The sequence below is a fragment of the Ictalurus punctatus genome, chromosome 2, assembly GCF_001660625.3.
Source record: "Ictalurus punctatus breed USDA103 chromosome 2, Coco_2.0, whole genome shotgun sequence".
NCBI classification, from domain to species: Eukaryota; Metazoa; Chordata; class Actinopteri; order Siluriformes; family Ictaluridae; genus Ictalurus; species Ictalurus punctatus.
Window position 1 is genome coordinate 2,184,122 of NC_030417.2, and position 16,207 is coordinate 2,200,328.

General features: G+C 43.7%; 1 protein-coding gene across 1 annotated transcript; it reads left to right on the top strand.

Annotated features, from left to right (window-relative positions):
• The first annotated feature begins 10,381 nt into the window (after nt 1–10,381).
• LOC124627498 (tripartite motif-containing protein 16-like) lies at nt 10,382–16,154 on the top strand. The gene is made up of 4 exons (XM_053685887.1): nt 10,382–11,110; nt 12,651–12,840; nt 13,322–13,465; nt 14,187–16,154. The coding sequence occupies exons 1-4, from the start codon at nt 10,511–10,513 to the stop codon at nt 14,714–14,716; spliced, it is 1,464 nt and encodes a 487-aa protein (XP_053541862.1). The 5' UTR covers nt 10,382–10,510; the 3' UTR covers nt 14,717–16,154.
• Nucleotides 16,155–16,207: the final 53 nt, after the last annotated feature.

The following is a 16,207-nucleotide window of genomic DNA, read 5'->3' on the forward strand; positions in this document are numbered from 1 at the left end:
TAATAGCTGGTGTGTGTTTTTATTAGTATTATTTCAAATAAATTATTTAGGTTTCCGGTTCAGAATATTATTAAACTGGTGTTCTCGTGTCTCACATCTACCAAATTTATAATGTAATCTCAGATTTTTTTAAAAAAATAAATAAAAAAATAAAGAATCGTGTTACTGTGTCTGTAATTGTTTATATTATCTCTCTACTGAATTCATCCTTTACAGCTATACGTCAACTGCATGATATTATTACAGTCGTTTACGATTGCTATGACAATTTTTTCAATACTTTGAACAATTTTCCTAAACTCTTAACACAGTTAGCACAACATCCGTCTGTGTAGGCTGTACAATTAACACATTTCTTGTTGCTTTGACACAAAACGCGTACAGTTAACACACATTTAAAATGCTTGAACTTCTTTTACACACGAGCTCAACCAAGACCGAAACAGTGGATTTGTACTGCCAAATGTACAAATGCTTTCACACTGTATGTCAGAACAGATCACATCATGTTCTAAACCTAACTTATAGGATAAAGTCAAAGTGAACAGCTGTTCATACTGTGAATTGAAACATGTATATATCCCCTGTATTTTATTCCACTGCTACTGAGAAACAGCTGATTGAAGTTGGGCAAATAGATCAATCACGGCTGATTCCCAGCTAGGAAACACACTCAGGTGTTGAGCTTCTGTCAATCGCACGACCATATGGTATACAGTAAAAGAGGACCTCTTTGGGCTGATCTTGTGTGGAAAAGGAACAATATAGAGCAGGGGTGTCAAACTCAATCGCACAGGGGGCCGAAACTCGAGTCACACTTTAGGTCGCAGGCCGAACAGGATAAACATTTATTGAACAGACTAAAACTTAACGTTTTTCGAACATAAATATGAATCGAAACAGACCGGATACAATATTATTCCGAAATAAATAAACTGTAAATAACTTTAAAAATATTTCCCTCCATAAAAATATCTACTGTCAAAATTATACAAATTCAAAATATGAACGTGCTGCAAAAAAAAACCCCCTGAAAATATGAATAAAAATTGTGCTTTTAAGTAAAAGTTAAAATAATAACAAATCAAAACATTTCAATTTCTTTGCACTTATGCCATTTTGTCAGAGCTGGATGCTTGGCATCTTTTCTTGGCAACAAGTTCGTTTATGTTTGGGGTAAGCTTCTGTGTGGTGGAGATTCTCAGGATGGACTGCAGGCGTTCATCAGTGAGACGACTCCTGTGTGATGTTTTGTTAGTCTTCATCACAGAGGACAGCTTCACACACAGATATGCGCTACCAAACACGCACAAGGTTCGAGCCGCATGTAGACGGAGCTGGGTCATTGCATCAGGAATGAAGCGAGTAGACTGTGCGGGCCCCGCGGTGTCGTGCTCTGTCTTTAATGTCCCATTACACTGCAGCTCTATCAGCTCCATCTGAATCTGTACGGGTGCAGTTTCCACCTCGACGGCAAATGGGTTGTGAAGCAGCTCGAAATGACTTTTCTGTGCTTCAACGTCACCAAAGCTCCGTGCGAACTCAGTGCAAGGTGCACTCAGTTTATCAGCAAAGTGTGCATTTGGGAACACCGCGGCGCTGACTTGGTTCGACATTACTTGGCAACAGGGAAAGTGAGACGAGTTGCATTGGTGCATTTGTGTCTCCCATCGATTTTAACGTCCAATGTTTCCTCTGTAACGCACAAACTGGAGTCCACTCCACGAATGAAGATGGCCAGCTGTGCAGTATCAGTCATGTCAGTACTTTCATCCACAGCAAGGGAGTATGCAACAAAGTCTTTGCCTCTTTCAATCTACTGTGTTTTCAAATCAGTGGCCATCTCACAAACCCGATCGGCAACCGTATTTCTGCTAGGGCTTACATTTGGAAACACCTGCTTTTTGTCTGGACACAAGACGTCGCACCCTTTCATCATGCAGCTCTTCAGAAACTCTCCCTCGGTAAATGGCCGGGCTGATTTGGCTCTCTCCTCTGCCACAATAAAACTTGCTTTCACAGCAGCTTCACTTTGTGATTTTGCCTGGGTGATAAACGTCTGCTGTGATGTCAGATTCCTCTTCAACTCTTCGACCTTCTGTAGCCTCTGCTCCGCATTCAGGTTTTTCAACTTGTCCTGATGTTTTGTCTCGTAGTGCCGTTTTAGATTATGTTCCTTAATTACGGCCACATCAGCTCCACAGAGAAGATGCACAGGTTTACCGGCAGTGTCAGTAAACATGTACCCAGCCTCCCACCGGTTTTGAAAGGCTCTGTTTTCAGAATCAACTTGTCTCTTGGCCAGTGTTAAGGGCTAGATTAACTTGAAATTAGGGTTTCATACATCAACAGATGCTTGATCGATCTGACGCAATGGACGGGAATGATCGCAGGTACCCTGTTGCGCTGCATTATGGGATTTGTAGTTTGTGTGTTACTGGCGCTTCATATCGCCGGGCCATTAAAAGAAAGATATATAAAATGATCTCGCGGGCCGGATATGATTGTACGCCGGGCCGGACGTGGCCCGCGGGCCTTGAGTTTGACACATCTGCTGTAGACAGTTTCTCTAAATGATTTGAGGCTTTTCCGTGTGCGAGTGAAAATGTTAAAACTTGGCGAAGGAGTACTGCCTGGCCTGACCTTTTACCTGCCATTCTTACTGAAATTCGAAGGACGCCATCTAAAACCACAGGCCTTTCACCCTTTGAGGTGTTATTCGGACCTTTCCCCATGCCTTGGAAAATGTCTACTAACCTTTCTCATTCCACAGGAAGTGGTGTTGATATTCATCTAGACGACTAGGTGTCTAAATTGCTTGACGTGTTGTGTACGTGCTAAATTAAAATGACCTTTACCCCTCACAGAAACCCACACATCCTTTTGTTCCAGGAGACCAGGTGTTATGACCTCAGAAGGACCGATCCGGAGACATGCAAGTTGGTTAAAAGCTGTTAACAAACGAGCTCTGTCCATTCTATTTTTCCTCCACCTATTCTCTGTGCCAGGTTGCCCATTCGGGAACGTACCTGTACCCCAGACGAGGTCTGAGCATCGGTGAACGTGTCTACAAAAGAAGGAAATCCTGTCCTGCTGGCTGACCTGATTCACACTTTACACATACACATATAGTTTTTCCTGTATTAGCTCTAATCACAAAACCAATGACATGTTTTTATGTTATTGTCTTTTTCTGTTCCTGTTACTGTGTGTTTTGTTAACCTATGACTTTCCTTTTGGTTTATTCTGTGCTACGCTAGAATAAAAGAGAGGATTGAAAGGAAATTCTCTTGTATCATGTACTCTCTTATATTATGAACTGCTATCAAATACCTATGATGAATGTATTCATTTAATTACCTCTTTAAATAAGCTGATCAACCGCCATCTTTCTTATAGCTGGCACATGTATTTTCTGTCTCTTGAAAAGACTTATTTTCATAGTGTGCTGTGTGTTTTGTTTTGTCTATCTGGCTGGCACCTGCACCAGTAGAAACCGTCCACGCACTGCCATTATCAATGTGCACAATGTGTATAAATACTTCTGTTTTGAATGAATAACCCGGAAGTCTCTGTGAACATTCATACGTGCCAGTGTGTGTGTTCATTCGGACTCTCCAGGCGCCTGAACTCTGCGGTAAACCACACTTTCTAGCTGATAGCAGCACAGAACTAATAGTTAATAAGTGTAGAACAGGCTGAAAGGGCTGACGGAGGTCTGGAAGACATTTGAGATTTTGAGATTTCTAACAAATACTGTGTTAAAATCCACGTTGGTCAACTCATTACATGCCAGAAACATGTATACCAATATGTAACATTAGAGACGGTCCCTTTATTTGCGCATATCTGCAAATGGAGAACGTCCAACGTCAAACCAACTTTATGCCAGTCCACTAGCTTCATCTTCTTTTGTGGCTTGTCTGCACAATCGCACCACCAGGGGGCGCTCCAGAGTAACATGTTACAGTAGTGTCGGCAATCCATCGCTCTTCCTGAGAGCCCGGATGTGAAGACTTGAATTTTAAGACCTGAATTTTTGCAGTCTGAATTTGTGAGGTTGAAAAAATAAATGTGTTGAAAAATTCCCTGATGAATAATGAAGATGGTATTTTAATACCTGAATATTTTGGAACTGTATTTTAGGAAGGTGAATATGTGTGCATTGAATTTTTTATTTTGTTTTCAGTCAAAATATACACACCCAGTGAATTGCAGAGGAAACTAATTCAAGCACTGATATTGCTGTTTTTTGGGAGGGTTTTTTTTATTTGTGTCAAATTGCTGGACAGAAAAATTCAAGTATTGTTATTGCGATATGTTTTTATTCAGTTTATGTAATTCAACATGCCATTTTGCCTTGAGGACATTTGGCACTATTTACTTCCATACCTCTTTATGCTCCTCCTCCAAAACCACCTCCCCATACACACTGAGAACCAGGAAGTTGATTTAAATGGAAACGAAACTCAGAGTTCGGTGTACTCTCCGTCTCTCTCTCTCTCTGTCTCTCTCTCTCTCTCTCTCTCTCTCTCCCCGTGTGTGTGTGTGAGTTCAGGAAAATGGCCGAGGCAAGTATTTCAGTAGATCAGGATCAGTTCAGCTGTCCAGTTTGTCTGGATCTACTGAAGGATCCGGTGACGATCCCCTGTGGTCAAAGTTTCTGTAAGGTGTGTATTAATGACTGCTGGGATCAGGAAGATAAGAGCGGAGTGTATCGCTGTCCTCAGTGCAGAGACACTTTCACACCGAGGCCTGTTCTACGCAGAAACAACATGCTGGCTGAAGTGGTGGAGAAACTGAAGAAGACTGAAGTCCAAGCTGCTTCTCCTGCTCACTGTTACGCTGGACCTGGAGATGTGGAGTGTGATTTCTCCACAGGGAGAAAACACAAAGCCGTCAAGTCCTGTCTGATGTGTCTCTTCTGGACGTGAGATCTCACCCAGCATCGCTGTCAATCAACATCTCTCATTTGATGGAGTGAGGAAATCTCTCTATGATCTGAAAAAGAGACTCGAGGAATTCTGCCAGAAGGAATTCATCAAAATCCCTGAACATGGTGAGAGAAATTGTCCTGCTGGGAAATCTTTACTTTCTCTGCAGCACGGTAAAGAGAGACATCAAATTTCCCCAAAACACACAGACTTTCAAATTTCAAATGATTACATGAGGGGATTACTCGATGTGCTTCGGATGTTTTCCTCAGGTACGCTGGTTTCCTCCCCCAGTCCAATGACATGCATTGTAGGCTGGTTGACATTTCCAAATTTCCCCATAGTGTGTAAATCTGAGTGCAATTATACCCCACAATAGATTGGCACCCTGTCCAGTGTGGAAAATACTGTCAAATGTGTCTCCACGGGTTCTGTCCACCCGGGTCCAGTTCAGAGCTTGAGGTGTGCTCACCACATTAGTCAGCACAGAGCAGAGCCTGGCATTAGCACAGGAAGTAAGATCTGTTTTAGACAAAGGGGCCATAGAATATGTACCCCTTTCTCTGAGGAAGAGAGGTTTTTACAGCCGTTATTTCCTAATCCGCAAAAAAGATGGGGGAGTATGCAGGCAATTTTAGATCTGCGTCATCTGAACCGTACTCTTCGGACATAGAGGTTCAAGATGTTGACGCTCAAACTTATCGTTTCACAGATTCGAGGACTGTTTTGTGATGATAGATCTAAAAGACGTATATTTCCACATAGAAATATTGCCCAGTCACAGGAAGTTCCAGAGGTTCACATTTGTGGGTAACGTGTACCAATATCGGGTTCTTCCCTTCGGCCTAGCTTTATCCCCTCACACCTTCACAAAGTGCATGGATGCCGCTCTGGTTCCCTTGTGACTCCAGGGCATCCGTGTTCTAAAATAACTGGACGACTGGTTAATTCTAGCGCGTTCCATGGAGTTGGCAATTCAACATCGAGATGTTGTTCTCACCCAGATGAGAAGCTGGGGGCTCAGGTTGAACCCCAAGAAAAGTATGCTTTCTCCAGTGCAGAGGATGACTTTTCTAGGGGTTATATGGGTTTCACTACGATGAGGGCATATCTATCCCCAACACACATAGGGTTAATCCTATAAACATTGAGCAAGATAAAGCTGGGTCTGGGCATCCCCTCCAGTTTCTACGAGAGACTGCTGGGGCTTATGGAAGCTGCAGCCAACGTCATACCATTGGGCCTATTGCACATGAGACCATTTCAATGGTGGCTGACAAGTCGGGGGTTTCGTGCAACAACGAAACCCCTGAGAGTAATCAGTGTCATGTGGCAATGCTTACATGCTCTGAGAATTTGGAGGTGTCCCTGGTTTCTAGTCTCAGGTCACACTCTAGGGGCATCTCCTTATCGCAAGATGGTAATGACAGATGCCTCCCTCATGGGCTGTGGCATGGTCTTAGACTCATGTCCAGCTCACGGTCTCTGGAGCGGCCCTTATCTAGAGAGGCATATAAATTGCCTAGAAATGCGGGCCGTATTCCTAACACTGAAATTCTTTCTTCCTCGGTTGAGAGGTCACCACAATACAGTGGTGGTCTCATTTATCAACCACCTGGGAGAGTTACGTTCATGCTCCCTGTTTAGACAGGCACAAATAATTCTTCTCTGGGTGGAATGAAAGTTTTTGTCAGTTAGTGCAATGTACATTCTGGGCAACCAGAACATATCCTGTTGAGGCACGGACTGAGGCCGGGGATTGGAGGCTCCATCCTCAAGTGGTGGAGTCCATATGGTGAAGATTTGGCCAAGATGAAGTGGATGTGTTCACCTCCGAGGAGACAACACACTGCCCGCTGTGGTTCGCCCTCACTCTTCCCGCACCATTGGAGCTGGACACATGGCTGAGGTCATGTCTGTACGCCTTTCCTCCAATCGCTCTGCTCCCACATGTTCTAGCGAGAGTTCACCAAGACCATCAAAGTCTACTGCTAGTAGCACCTTATTTTCCAGATTGAATATGGTTCTCAGAGATAATATCCCTGCTAGACAGCACTCCCTGGGAGATTCCCATTCGCAGGGATCTACTGTCTCAAGCCAGCAGGTTGATTTATCACCCTGAGCTGAAACTATGGAAACTGAGTCTGGCCGCTGAGGGGCACCAGCTTATAGATTCTGGTCTCTCAACTGAGGTCGTAGAAACCATGTTGAATGCTAGAGCACCATCCATGAGAAAATTTTATGTGCTCAAGCAGCGACTTTTTGTCTCGTGGTGTGAGGAACATCATTTAAACCCAATAAACTGCGCAATAGCTACAGTACTGGAGTTCTTACAGGGACGTTTCTCAGAAGGGTTGGCTCCTTCCACATTTAGGGTCTACGTGGCATCCATTTCAGCCAGTCACGGCCCTGTTAATGGAGCCTCTGTGTGGCAACATCCTCTAACATCGAGGTTTATGCATAGTGTCAGGCAGCTGAGGCCCATCTGCAGACCACACATACCTTCTTGGGATCTCCTGTGGTCCTGGAAGGTCTGTCAAGTGCCCCATTTGAGCCCTGAGACAGCCTCAGAGAAGCTTCTGACTCTGAAGGTAGTTTTTCTGCTGGCCCTAACATCTCTCAACAACTCTCTCTGTTGCCCCTTCTTGCCTTGACTTTGCCCTTGATTAGCCAAGGCCTTCCTATATCCTAGACTGTATTATATTCCTAAAGATTGTGTTGCAGGCTTTCAGCCCTCCTCCATTCCTTGTACTCTGGAACAAGAAGAATTGCACCAACTGTGTCCAGTAAGGGTTCTCTGTACTTATGTCCACCGATCCACCGTGGCGTAAGTCGGAGCAGTTGCTGGTCTGCTTTGGCGGTGGAAGTAGAGGTAGATGATGATGAGTCTTTATTGGTCACATATACAGTAGAGCACAGTGAAATTCTTTTCTTCGCATACCCCAGCCTGTCAGGAAGCTGGGGTCAGAGCACGGGGTCAGCGCTCTGACCCCGCGCTCACACGTTCACCTTCTCCGGAATTCTAATCACACACACCTGTTGCCAGTCTCACACTCACTCACTCCACAGTATATAAGAGATTTTTTGACCGCCACGACTTTACCTAGTATTGAGTTTTCTCACCTTACCAAGCGTTTGTACCCGTTTCCTCATTTTGTTTTTTGTTCATTGATCTTGCTTCTTGTTCCTGGTTGATGATTCTTGCCTTGCCTAATTTATGCCTGTTTGCCAATCGCCTGACCCTTTGCCTGTTATTTTGACCATGCTATTGTCTTGTGATTCGGATTTGTCTGCCTGTCTCTCTCTAAGTAAACTTTTATCTGCATCCGTCCTAACCTTCTTTATGTGGGTTACCTGACAGAATACTAGGCCCAACCATGGATGCAGCAGGAAGACAGAGGAGACATCATGCCAAGGTAGTAAGGAACACCCTACCGAGACTAAACTTGATTAAGCTTCCTCAATGGGTAGCCACGGATCCACCAGAGCCATATGATGGATTTTTTGGCTACCCTGAGTATTTTCTCTTTGACTCCTAATTGCATATTTTGTGCCTAAGCCTGACCAGAAGCAGTGGCTAGGGTTCATACTCTCCTGGCTCGTTGGCCAAGCTCAACAGTGGGCAGTCTGGCACGTGCAGATTCCAAGGGTCTGCACAATGTAACTCAGTTTGTTGGACTATTAATAAAGGAGTTTGGGAGTCCAGAGAACGCCCCCAACCTGGGTGAGTGTTTGGGGAAGGCCTGCCTCATAGATAAACCTGAGTTGCCTTTCACCACCTATTATGAGGAGACAAACTGGGTGACCTCCTCCCCCAAGCTCCTGCCTAAGACCCACCATGTGGTCTCAGCAGCCGAGCTTCAGCCGGAAGTCAACGTGGAACCTCTTCCCCAGTGCTCCAACCTGAGACCCACGAGGTGGTCTCACCTGCCGAGCTCCAGTTGGAGGTCAACATGGCGACCTCATCTCCAGAGCTCCAGTCGGAGGTCGACGTGGCGACCTCCTCCCCAGAGCTCCAGCAGAAGACCCACGAGGTGGTCTCACCTGCAGAGCTTCAACATAAGACCCACGAGGCAGTCTCAACCCCAGAGCTCCAGCAGGAGATCCACAAGGTTGTCTCATCTCCAGAGCTCCAGCATAAAGTCAAGTTCCTGCTAGAGGTCAACGAAGTGACCTCCCAAGTCATGTTCCTGTCTGAGGTCGCGGAGACGACCTCTCAAGCCAAGTTCCATTCCGAGGTCGCAATGACGACCTCTCAAGCCAAGTTCCTGTCCAAGGTCGAAGAGATGACCTCTCAAGCCCAGTTCCTCTCTGCGGTCGAAGGGGGACCTCTCAAGCTAAGTTCCTATCCGAGGTCGAAGAGATGGCCAGAAGAAGCTCTGCTCACGCCAAGTTCCTGTGCCAGGTTGAAGCCGATGTCACGACCAACAAACTTCTCCTTATGCCTGAAACTGAGGTCACGACCAACCAAGTTCTGATCACGCCCAAGTCTGCTGCCACGGCCCACCAAGTTCGCTCACGCCCGAGTCTGCTGACAGGACCCACCAAGTTCCGCTCACGCCCGAATCTGCTGACACGGCCCACCAAGTTCTGCTCACGCCCGAGTCTGCTGACAGAGCCCACCAAGTTCCACCCACGCCCAAGTCTGCTGACAGGGCCCACCAAGTTCCGCTCACGTCCGAGTCTGCTGACAGGGCCCACCAAGCTATGCTCATGCCGGAATCTGCTGACACGGCCAACCAAGCTATGCTCATGCTCAAGACTGATGACCCAGGGGAAACAGCCCCAGGCTCATGTCTGCTCCTCAGCTCCTCAAGAAACCTGCTACTGGTCGGACAGTGCCTGAATTTGATTCTGAGTGGCGGTGAAGACATTTTGCCCAGAGGGCCAGACGACGACTATGCCTAGTGTTGAGTTTTCTCACCTTACTAAGTATTTGTATCCATTTCCTCATTTTGTTTTATGTTCATTGATCTTGCTTCTTGTTCCTAGTTGATGATTCTTGCCTTGCCTAGTTTATGCCTGTTTTCCAATTGCTTGACCCTTGGCCTGTTATTTTGACCATGCTATTGTCTCATGATTCGGATGCATCTGCCTGTCTCTCTCTAAATAAACTATTATATGCATTTGCGTCCATCCTAACCTTCTTTACATGGATTACGTGTCAATTATGCAAACTGCATGTGTATATCATGACACATTCAGCTCAAAAACATTGTGTCAGTAATACAGTTTCACAAAATGCAGAGTAAATTCTATTGAAGACATTAAATACCCAAACCAAATCTCTCTCTGTCTGTCTTTACTGTCATTACTGATAAAATAAAGTGTGTGGGGTAGAGTAGGAGTTCTGTGACACACAGAAATCAGTCTGAGAGTGTTTAGTCTTTAATATAATGATGGACTGAATCTGAAGGAAGAAATAGTTAACAGAGGAGTGTTTATAACCTCTCTGTCTTTGTGCTCCTCCTCCAAAACCACCTCCTCATACACACAGAACCAGGAAGTTCATTTCAAAGGAAATAAAACTGAGGTCAGTGCAGTCTCACTTTCTCTCTGCATTTGAGTGCAGGAAAATGGCCGAGGCCAGTATTTCAGTAGATCAGGAAGAGTTCATCTGTCCAGTTTGTCTGGATCTACTGAAGGATCCGGTGACGATCCCCTGTGGTCACAGTTACTGTAAGGTGTGTATTAATGACTACTGGGATCAGGAAGATGAAAATGGAGTGTATCGCTGTCCTCAGTGCAGAGACACTTTCACTCCGAGGCCTGTTCTACGCAGAAACAACATGCTGGCTGAAGTGGTGGAGAAACTGAAGAAGAAGACTGAAATCCAAGCTGCTTCTCCTGCTCACTGTTACGCTGGACCTGGAGATGTGGAGTGTGATTTCTGCACCGGGAGAAAACACAAAGCCGTCAAGTCCTGTCTGATGTGTCTGGCCTCCTTTTGTGAAACTCATCTGAAACCTCACTATGAAGTTCCTGGTTTGAAAAAGCACAAGTTGGTCGAAGCTTCTGGAAATCTACAAGAGAAGATCTGCTCTGAGCATGAGGAAGTGTTGAAGATCTACTGTCGTACTGACCAAAGCTTCATCTGTTATCTGTGTATGACGGATGAACACAAAAGCCACGACACCGTCTCAGTTAAAGCGTACAGAACTGAAAAACAGGTGAGAACTAGAGATATTTTTTAGGACCAATTAATTCTACTCATGTCTAAAATCAGTTGTTTTAACCTGGTTAAAATTTTATTTGTAGTTTAAAAAAAAAAATCCATTTGTGTATTCATAAGAATTTTAATATCTTTTAAAAGATTATTGAAATATAATTTATCATCATTAAGAGAATGTTGAATTTCTTCTTGCTCAGTGATGGTCATAAACTCATCAGACAGGTAAGTGAACATTTCTGCTGACTGGGTGAGGCAACACACACATTCCACAAAGATAGATAGATAGATAGACAGACAGACAGACTAAGGGTAAAGCAACTCACATTTCAAAACATTTCTCCTGCACGTAGTTGACAGTTGCATTTTTCTGCCAGGGATGGTAGAAATCTTACATCCTGCAGCTTTAAATAGGCCGCTCTAATAAAAAGACAAAAGCACTTCATTAACAGGATTGTATGGCAGGAATAAAAGGGATGTCTTGGGCATGGAACCATCATCCAAGCTTTTACATTTTAAGCATGTGCACACAGGACACAACTAATAAACACACACACACAGTACACACTAACTTTACAGAACAGCTCGAGACACAGCTGTGTAAAACATATTTTAAATTTATTACCGTTAAACCTCATGAGCGTTGCAGCAAAAAGCATTCACCTTACAGTCAGGAGAAGGTGAGTTTAAATCCCATCAGTGCTGTACACCAGCATAACTGGCCTGCGGTCTCCTCTGTCAATTAGAACAACAGTATCCGTGTGTGTGAGCTCATGTGTAGAGGAAGTGGAGTAAATAAAAAAAACCTAATCAACTAAATGTCCTCAGACTGAGTTAAAGGAGGAGCAGATGAAATCCCAGCAGAGAATCCAGGAGAAGCAGAAGAAGGTGCAGGAGCTGAAACAGACTGTGAACACTATAAAGGTGAGCAGAGAGCAGAGACAGAGCTGCTCCTAGAAACACACAGAAAAGTGAGCAGAGACAGAGCTGCTCCTAGAAACACACACAACATGGACAACGAGTCGTTTAGAGGCCCAGTAAGAGACGGAATGAGGGTTAAGTTTTAAAAAGGACCTCCGTTTGTTGTGTGTGTCTCCTAACAGCTCAGTGCACAGACAGCAGTGGAGGACAGTGAGATGATCTTTACTGAGATGATCAGCTCCATGGAGAAAAGGCGCTCGGAGGTGACGGAGCTGATCAGAGCTCAGGAGAAGGCTGAACTGAGTCGAGCTGAACGACTCCTGGAGCAACTGGAGCAGGAGATCGCTGATCTTCAGAGGAGAGTCACTGAGCTGGAGCAGCTTTCACACACACAAGATCACCTCCACTTCCTCCAGGAAATAAAGGTACACTACATCCACATTTCCAGGTGAAATATACAGGTTATGGGTCATTGGATAAATAATGGTTCTTAGACGTCTAAAACTGTTCCACTTCGAACCTTTTCTAATATGGAAACAACCTGCTGTAAGATTTTACTTAAAAACTTTAAAGTAATTGTAGCTGTAATTTCTTCTCCTAATTTTATGCCTAATTGCTGTACGCAGGTTTTAGTCTCCGGCCGTCGCTCGCCCGAAATTATTAGACCAAGTTTTCAGTCTGATCTCCGTGAGGACTCGCGCAGCATCACTGTCAATCAACGTCTCTCATTTGATGGAGTGAGGGAATCTCTCTCTGCTCTGAAAAAGAGAATCGAGGAATTCTGCCTCGAGGAATTCATCAGAATCCCTGAACACGGTGAGAGAAATCGTCCTGCTGGGAAATCTTTACTTTCTCTGCAGCTCGGTAAAGAGAGACATCAAATTTCCCCAAAACACACAGAAATGATTTCCTATGATTACGTGAACTTCCTGTTGTCGCTGCCCTCTACTGGAAAGATGATTTTATACAGTTCCACTTTTTATTCATGTCTTAATAGTGTAAAAGCTTCTGTTTTATTTTCAGTTATTCTACTCTGAATAAAGCACAGAGGACACACACACATTTATTCACACACTCCTACAAAGAGAGAGAGACCGAGAGAGTTTATAAGTCATATGAATAACATTTATTCAGTCAGAACATTTCTTCTGTAGTCATTAGTCACCAAAGCAGCTCTCTGCTCGTGCTCATGTTATTAATAAAGTTTATTTCTCCGTCATTCAGAAGGAAAAAATCTCATTTAAATCCCACAGCTAGAGAATGTGTTTTCTAAAATAAAACGCTGATTAAACATCAGACACAAATCTGATCACTTTAAACTGTTTCCGTCTTTTACACCACCTGATTTTTCCTTCTCCATTTTGTTTCTGTGTCTCCACAGCTGCAGCAGTTCACATCATTTTACCCCCAGAACCAAAGAGCAGACAAGATTTTCTGCAGTGTACGTGTAACACACACTCACACACTCACACTGACACACACACACACACACACACACTCACACACACACACACACACACACTCATACATACTCACACTCACACACACACACACACACACTCACACACACACTCATACATACTCACACTCATACATACTCACACTCACACACACACACACACACACACTCACACACACGCTCACACACACACATACACACATATACACTCTCACAAACACACACACACAAACACTCACACACTCATACACACACACACACTCACACACACACTCTAACACACACACATACACACACACACACTCACACACACACACACACTCACACACTCATACACACAAACACTCACACACACTCGCTTACACACATACACACACACGCATCCACACACATGCACACACACTCACACTCACACACACACTCACACACACACTCACGCATACTCACACTCACACACACACACACACACACTCTCATACACACATTGACGCACACACACTCACACACACACACCTACTCACAGACACACTCACACACACACTCACGCTTTCACAGACATACTCACACACACTCACACACACACTCACACACTCTCACACACATTGACGCACACATACACACACTCACTCACACACACACACACACACACACACACACATCCTGTGATTAATATCTAACATGTTCACATTTGTCATGTGTTTAGATTTCTGTGATCTGACTCTGGATCCCAACACAGTAAATTATTACCTCATTCTGTCTGAGAGGAACAGAGCGGTGACACGCAGTGAGAGAAAGCAGCAGTACTCTGATCATCCAGAGAGATTTGACTACTACAGTCAGGTGTTGAGTAAGGAGAGTGTGTGTGGACGCTGTTACTGGGAGGTGGAGTGGAGCGGTGCTGGTGTGTACATATCAGTCTCATATAAAGACATCAGCAGGAAAGGATGGGGTAATGAGTGTGTGTTTGGAGGCAGTGACCAGTCCTGGAGTCTGTGGTGTTATTCTTCTTCTCTGTGTTTCTGGCACAACAACATTAAGACTGATCTCAGAGTTCCATCATCCTCCAGAATAGGAGTGTATGTGGATCACAGTGCAGGAACTCTGTCCTTCTACAGCGTCTCTGACACGATGAAGCTCCTCCACAGAGTCCACACCACATTCACTCAGACTCTATACGCTGGATTCTGGCTGCCGTATCGTGGATCAACTGTGAGATTATGTGATTCAAAATAAAATATTAGTAATGTGATTTTATTGAATTAAAATGAGCAACTTTACTTTTTTATATCAAGCTTAATTCCAAAGTAATATGAGGCATTTATTTGTGATTTCCCAATTTTCCTTTATAACATTAGATCTTTCTTTTAGAAGATTTTAATGTTTTAATGTAGTGCTTGAAAGTTTGTGAACCCTTTAGAATTTTTGATGTGTCTGCATAAGACCTAAAACATCATCAGATTTACACAAGTCCTAAAAATAGAAACTATTACACTTGGTCATTTGTTTATTGAGGGAAATGATCCAATATTACATATCTGTGAGTGGCAAAAGTATGTGCACCTTTGCTGTCAGTATCTGGTGTGACCCCCTTGTGTATTAATAACTGCAGATAAACGTTTGCGGTAACTGTTGATCAGTCCTGCACATCGGCTTGGAGGAATTTTATCCCGGTCCTCAGTACAGAACAGCTTCAACTCTGGGATGTTGGTGGGTTTCCTAACATGAACTGCTTGCTTCAGGTTCTTCCACAACATTTCTATTGGATTAAGGTCAGGACTTTGACTTGGCCATTCCAAAACATTAACTTTATTCTTCTTTAACCGTTCTTTGGTTGAAAGACTCGTGTGTTTTGGATTTTTGTGTTGCTGCATGATCCACTTTCTCTTGAGATTCAGATCACGTACAGATGTCCTGACATTTTTCTTTAGAATTCTCAGGAATAATTCAGAATTCATTGTTCCATCAATGATGGCAAACCGTCCCGGCCCAGATGCAGCAAAACATCCCCAAACCACAATACTACCACCACCATGTTTCACAGATGGGATAAGGTTCTTATGCTGGAATGTAGTGTTTTCCTTTCTCCAAACATAATGCTTGTCATTTAACCCAAATATTATGTTTTGGTCTCATCCATAGAGAAAACATTTTTTTCAGTTGCCTTCTGGCTTCTCCATGTGATCTTTAGCAAACTGCAGAGGGGCAGCAATGTTCTTTCTCCTTGCAACCCTGCCATGTACACCATTGCTGTTCAGTGTTCTCCTGAGGGTAGGCTCATGAACATTAACATTCGCCAACGTGAGGTCCCTCACTCACACCTGATCATCATCCCATTGATTAAAAACACCTAAATATAATTTCACCTTCAAATTAACTGCTAATCCTAGAGGTTCACATACTTTTGCCACTCACAGATATGTAATTTTGAATCATTATATAATATTTTTGTCTCAGTTGTTTAATTTGGTTCTCTTTATCTACTTTTTGGACAAAATCTGAGAATGTTTTCGGTCATATTCTGCTTCAATACTGTGTTAAAATCCATGTTGGTCTACACATTAATCTTACATATGAATCATCATGACTGTACTTATACTGTATATATTAAGTTGGATGGATTCTTGGATAACAAAATAAAAAATATATTTAAATATGTGTTAAATCCATGTGTAATGTCTATTTTTGTGTCCTTTTTGTTTGTTTTGGTATGACTATTACACTAAG

Excerpts from the sequence above, each read along its gene's own strand:
- LOC124627498 (XM_053685887.1), top strand. The coding sequence starts at position 10,511 with ATGGCCGAGGCCAGTATTTCAGTAGATCAGGAAGAGTTCATCTGTCCA. Across the intron at positions 11,111-12,650 it reads GAACTGAAAAACAGGTGAGA|GTTTTAGTCTCCGGCCGTCG; the intron begins ACTAGAGATATT and ends TGCTGTACGCAG. Across the intron at positions 13,466-14,186 it reads CAGACAAGATTTTCTGCAGT|ATTTCTGTGATCTGACTCTG; the intron begins GTACGTGTAACA and ends TCATGTGTTTAG.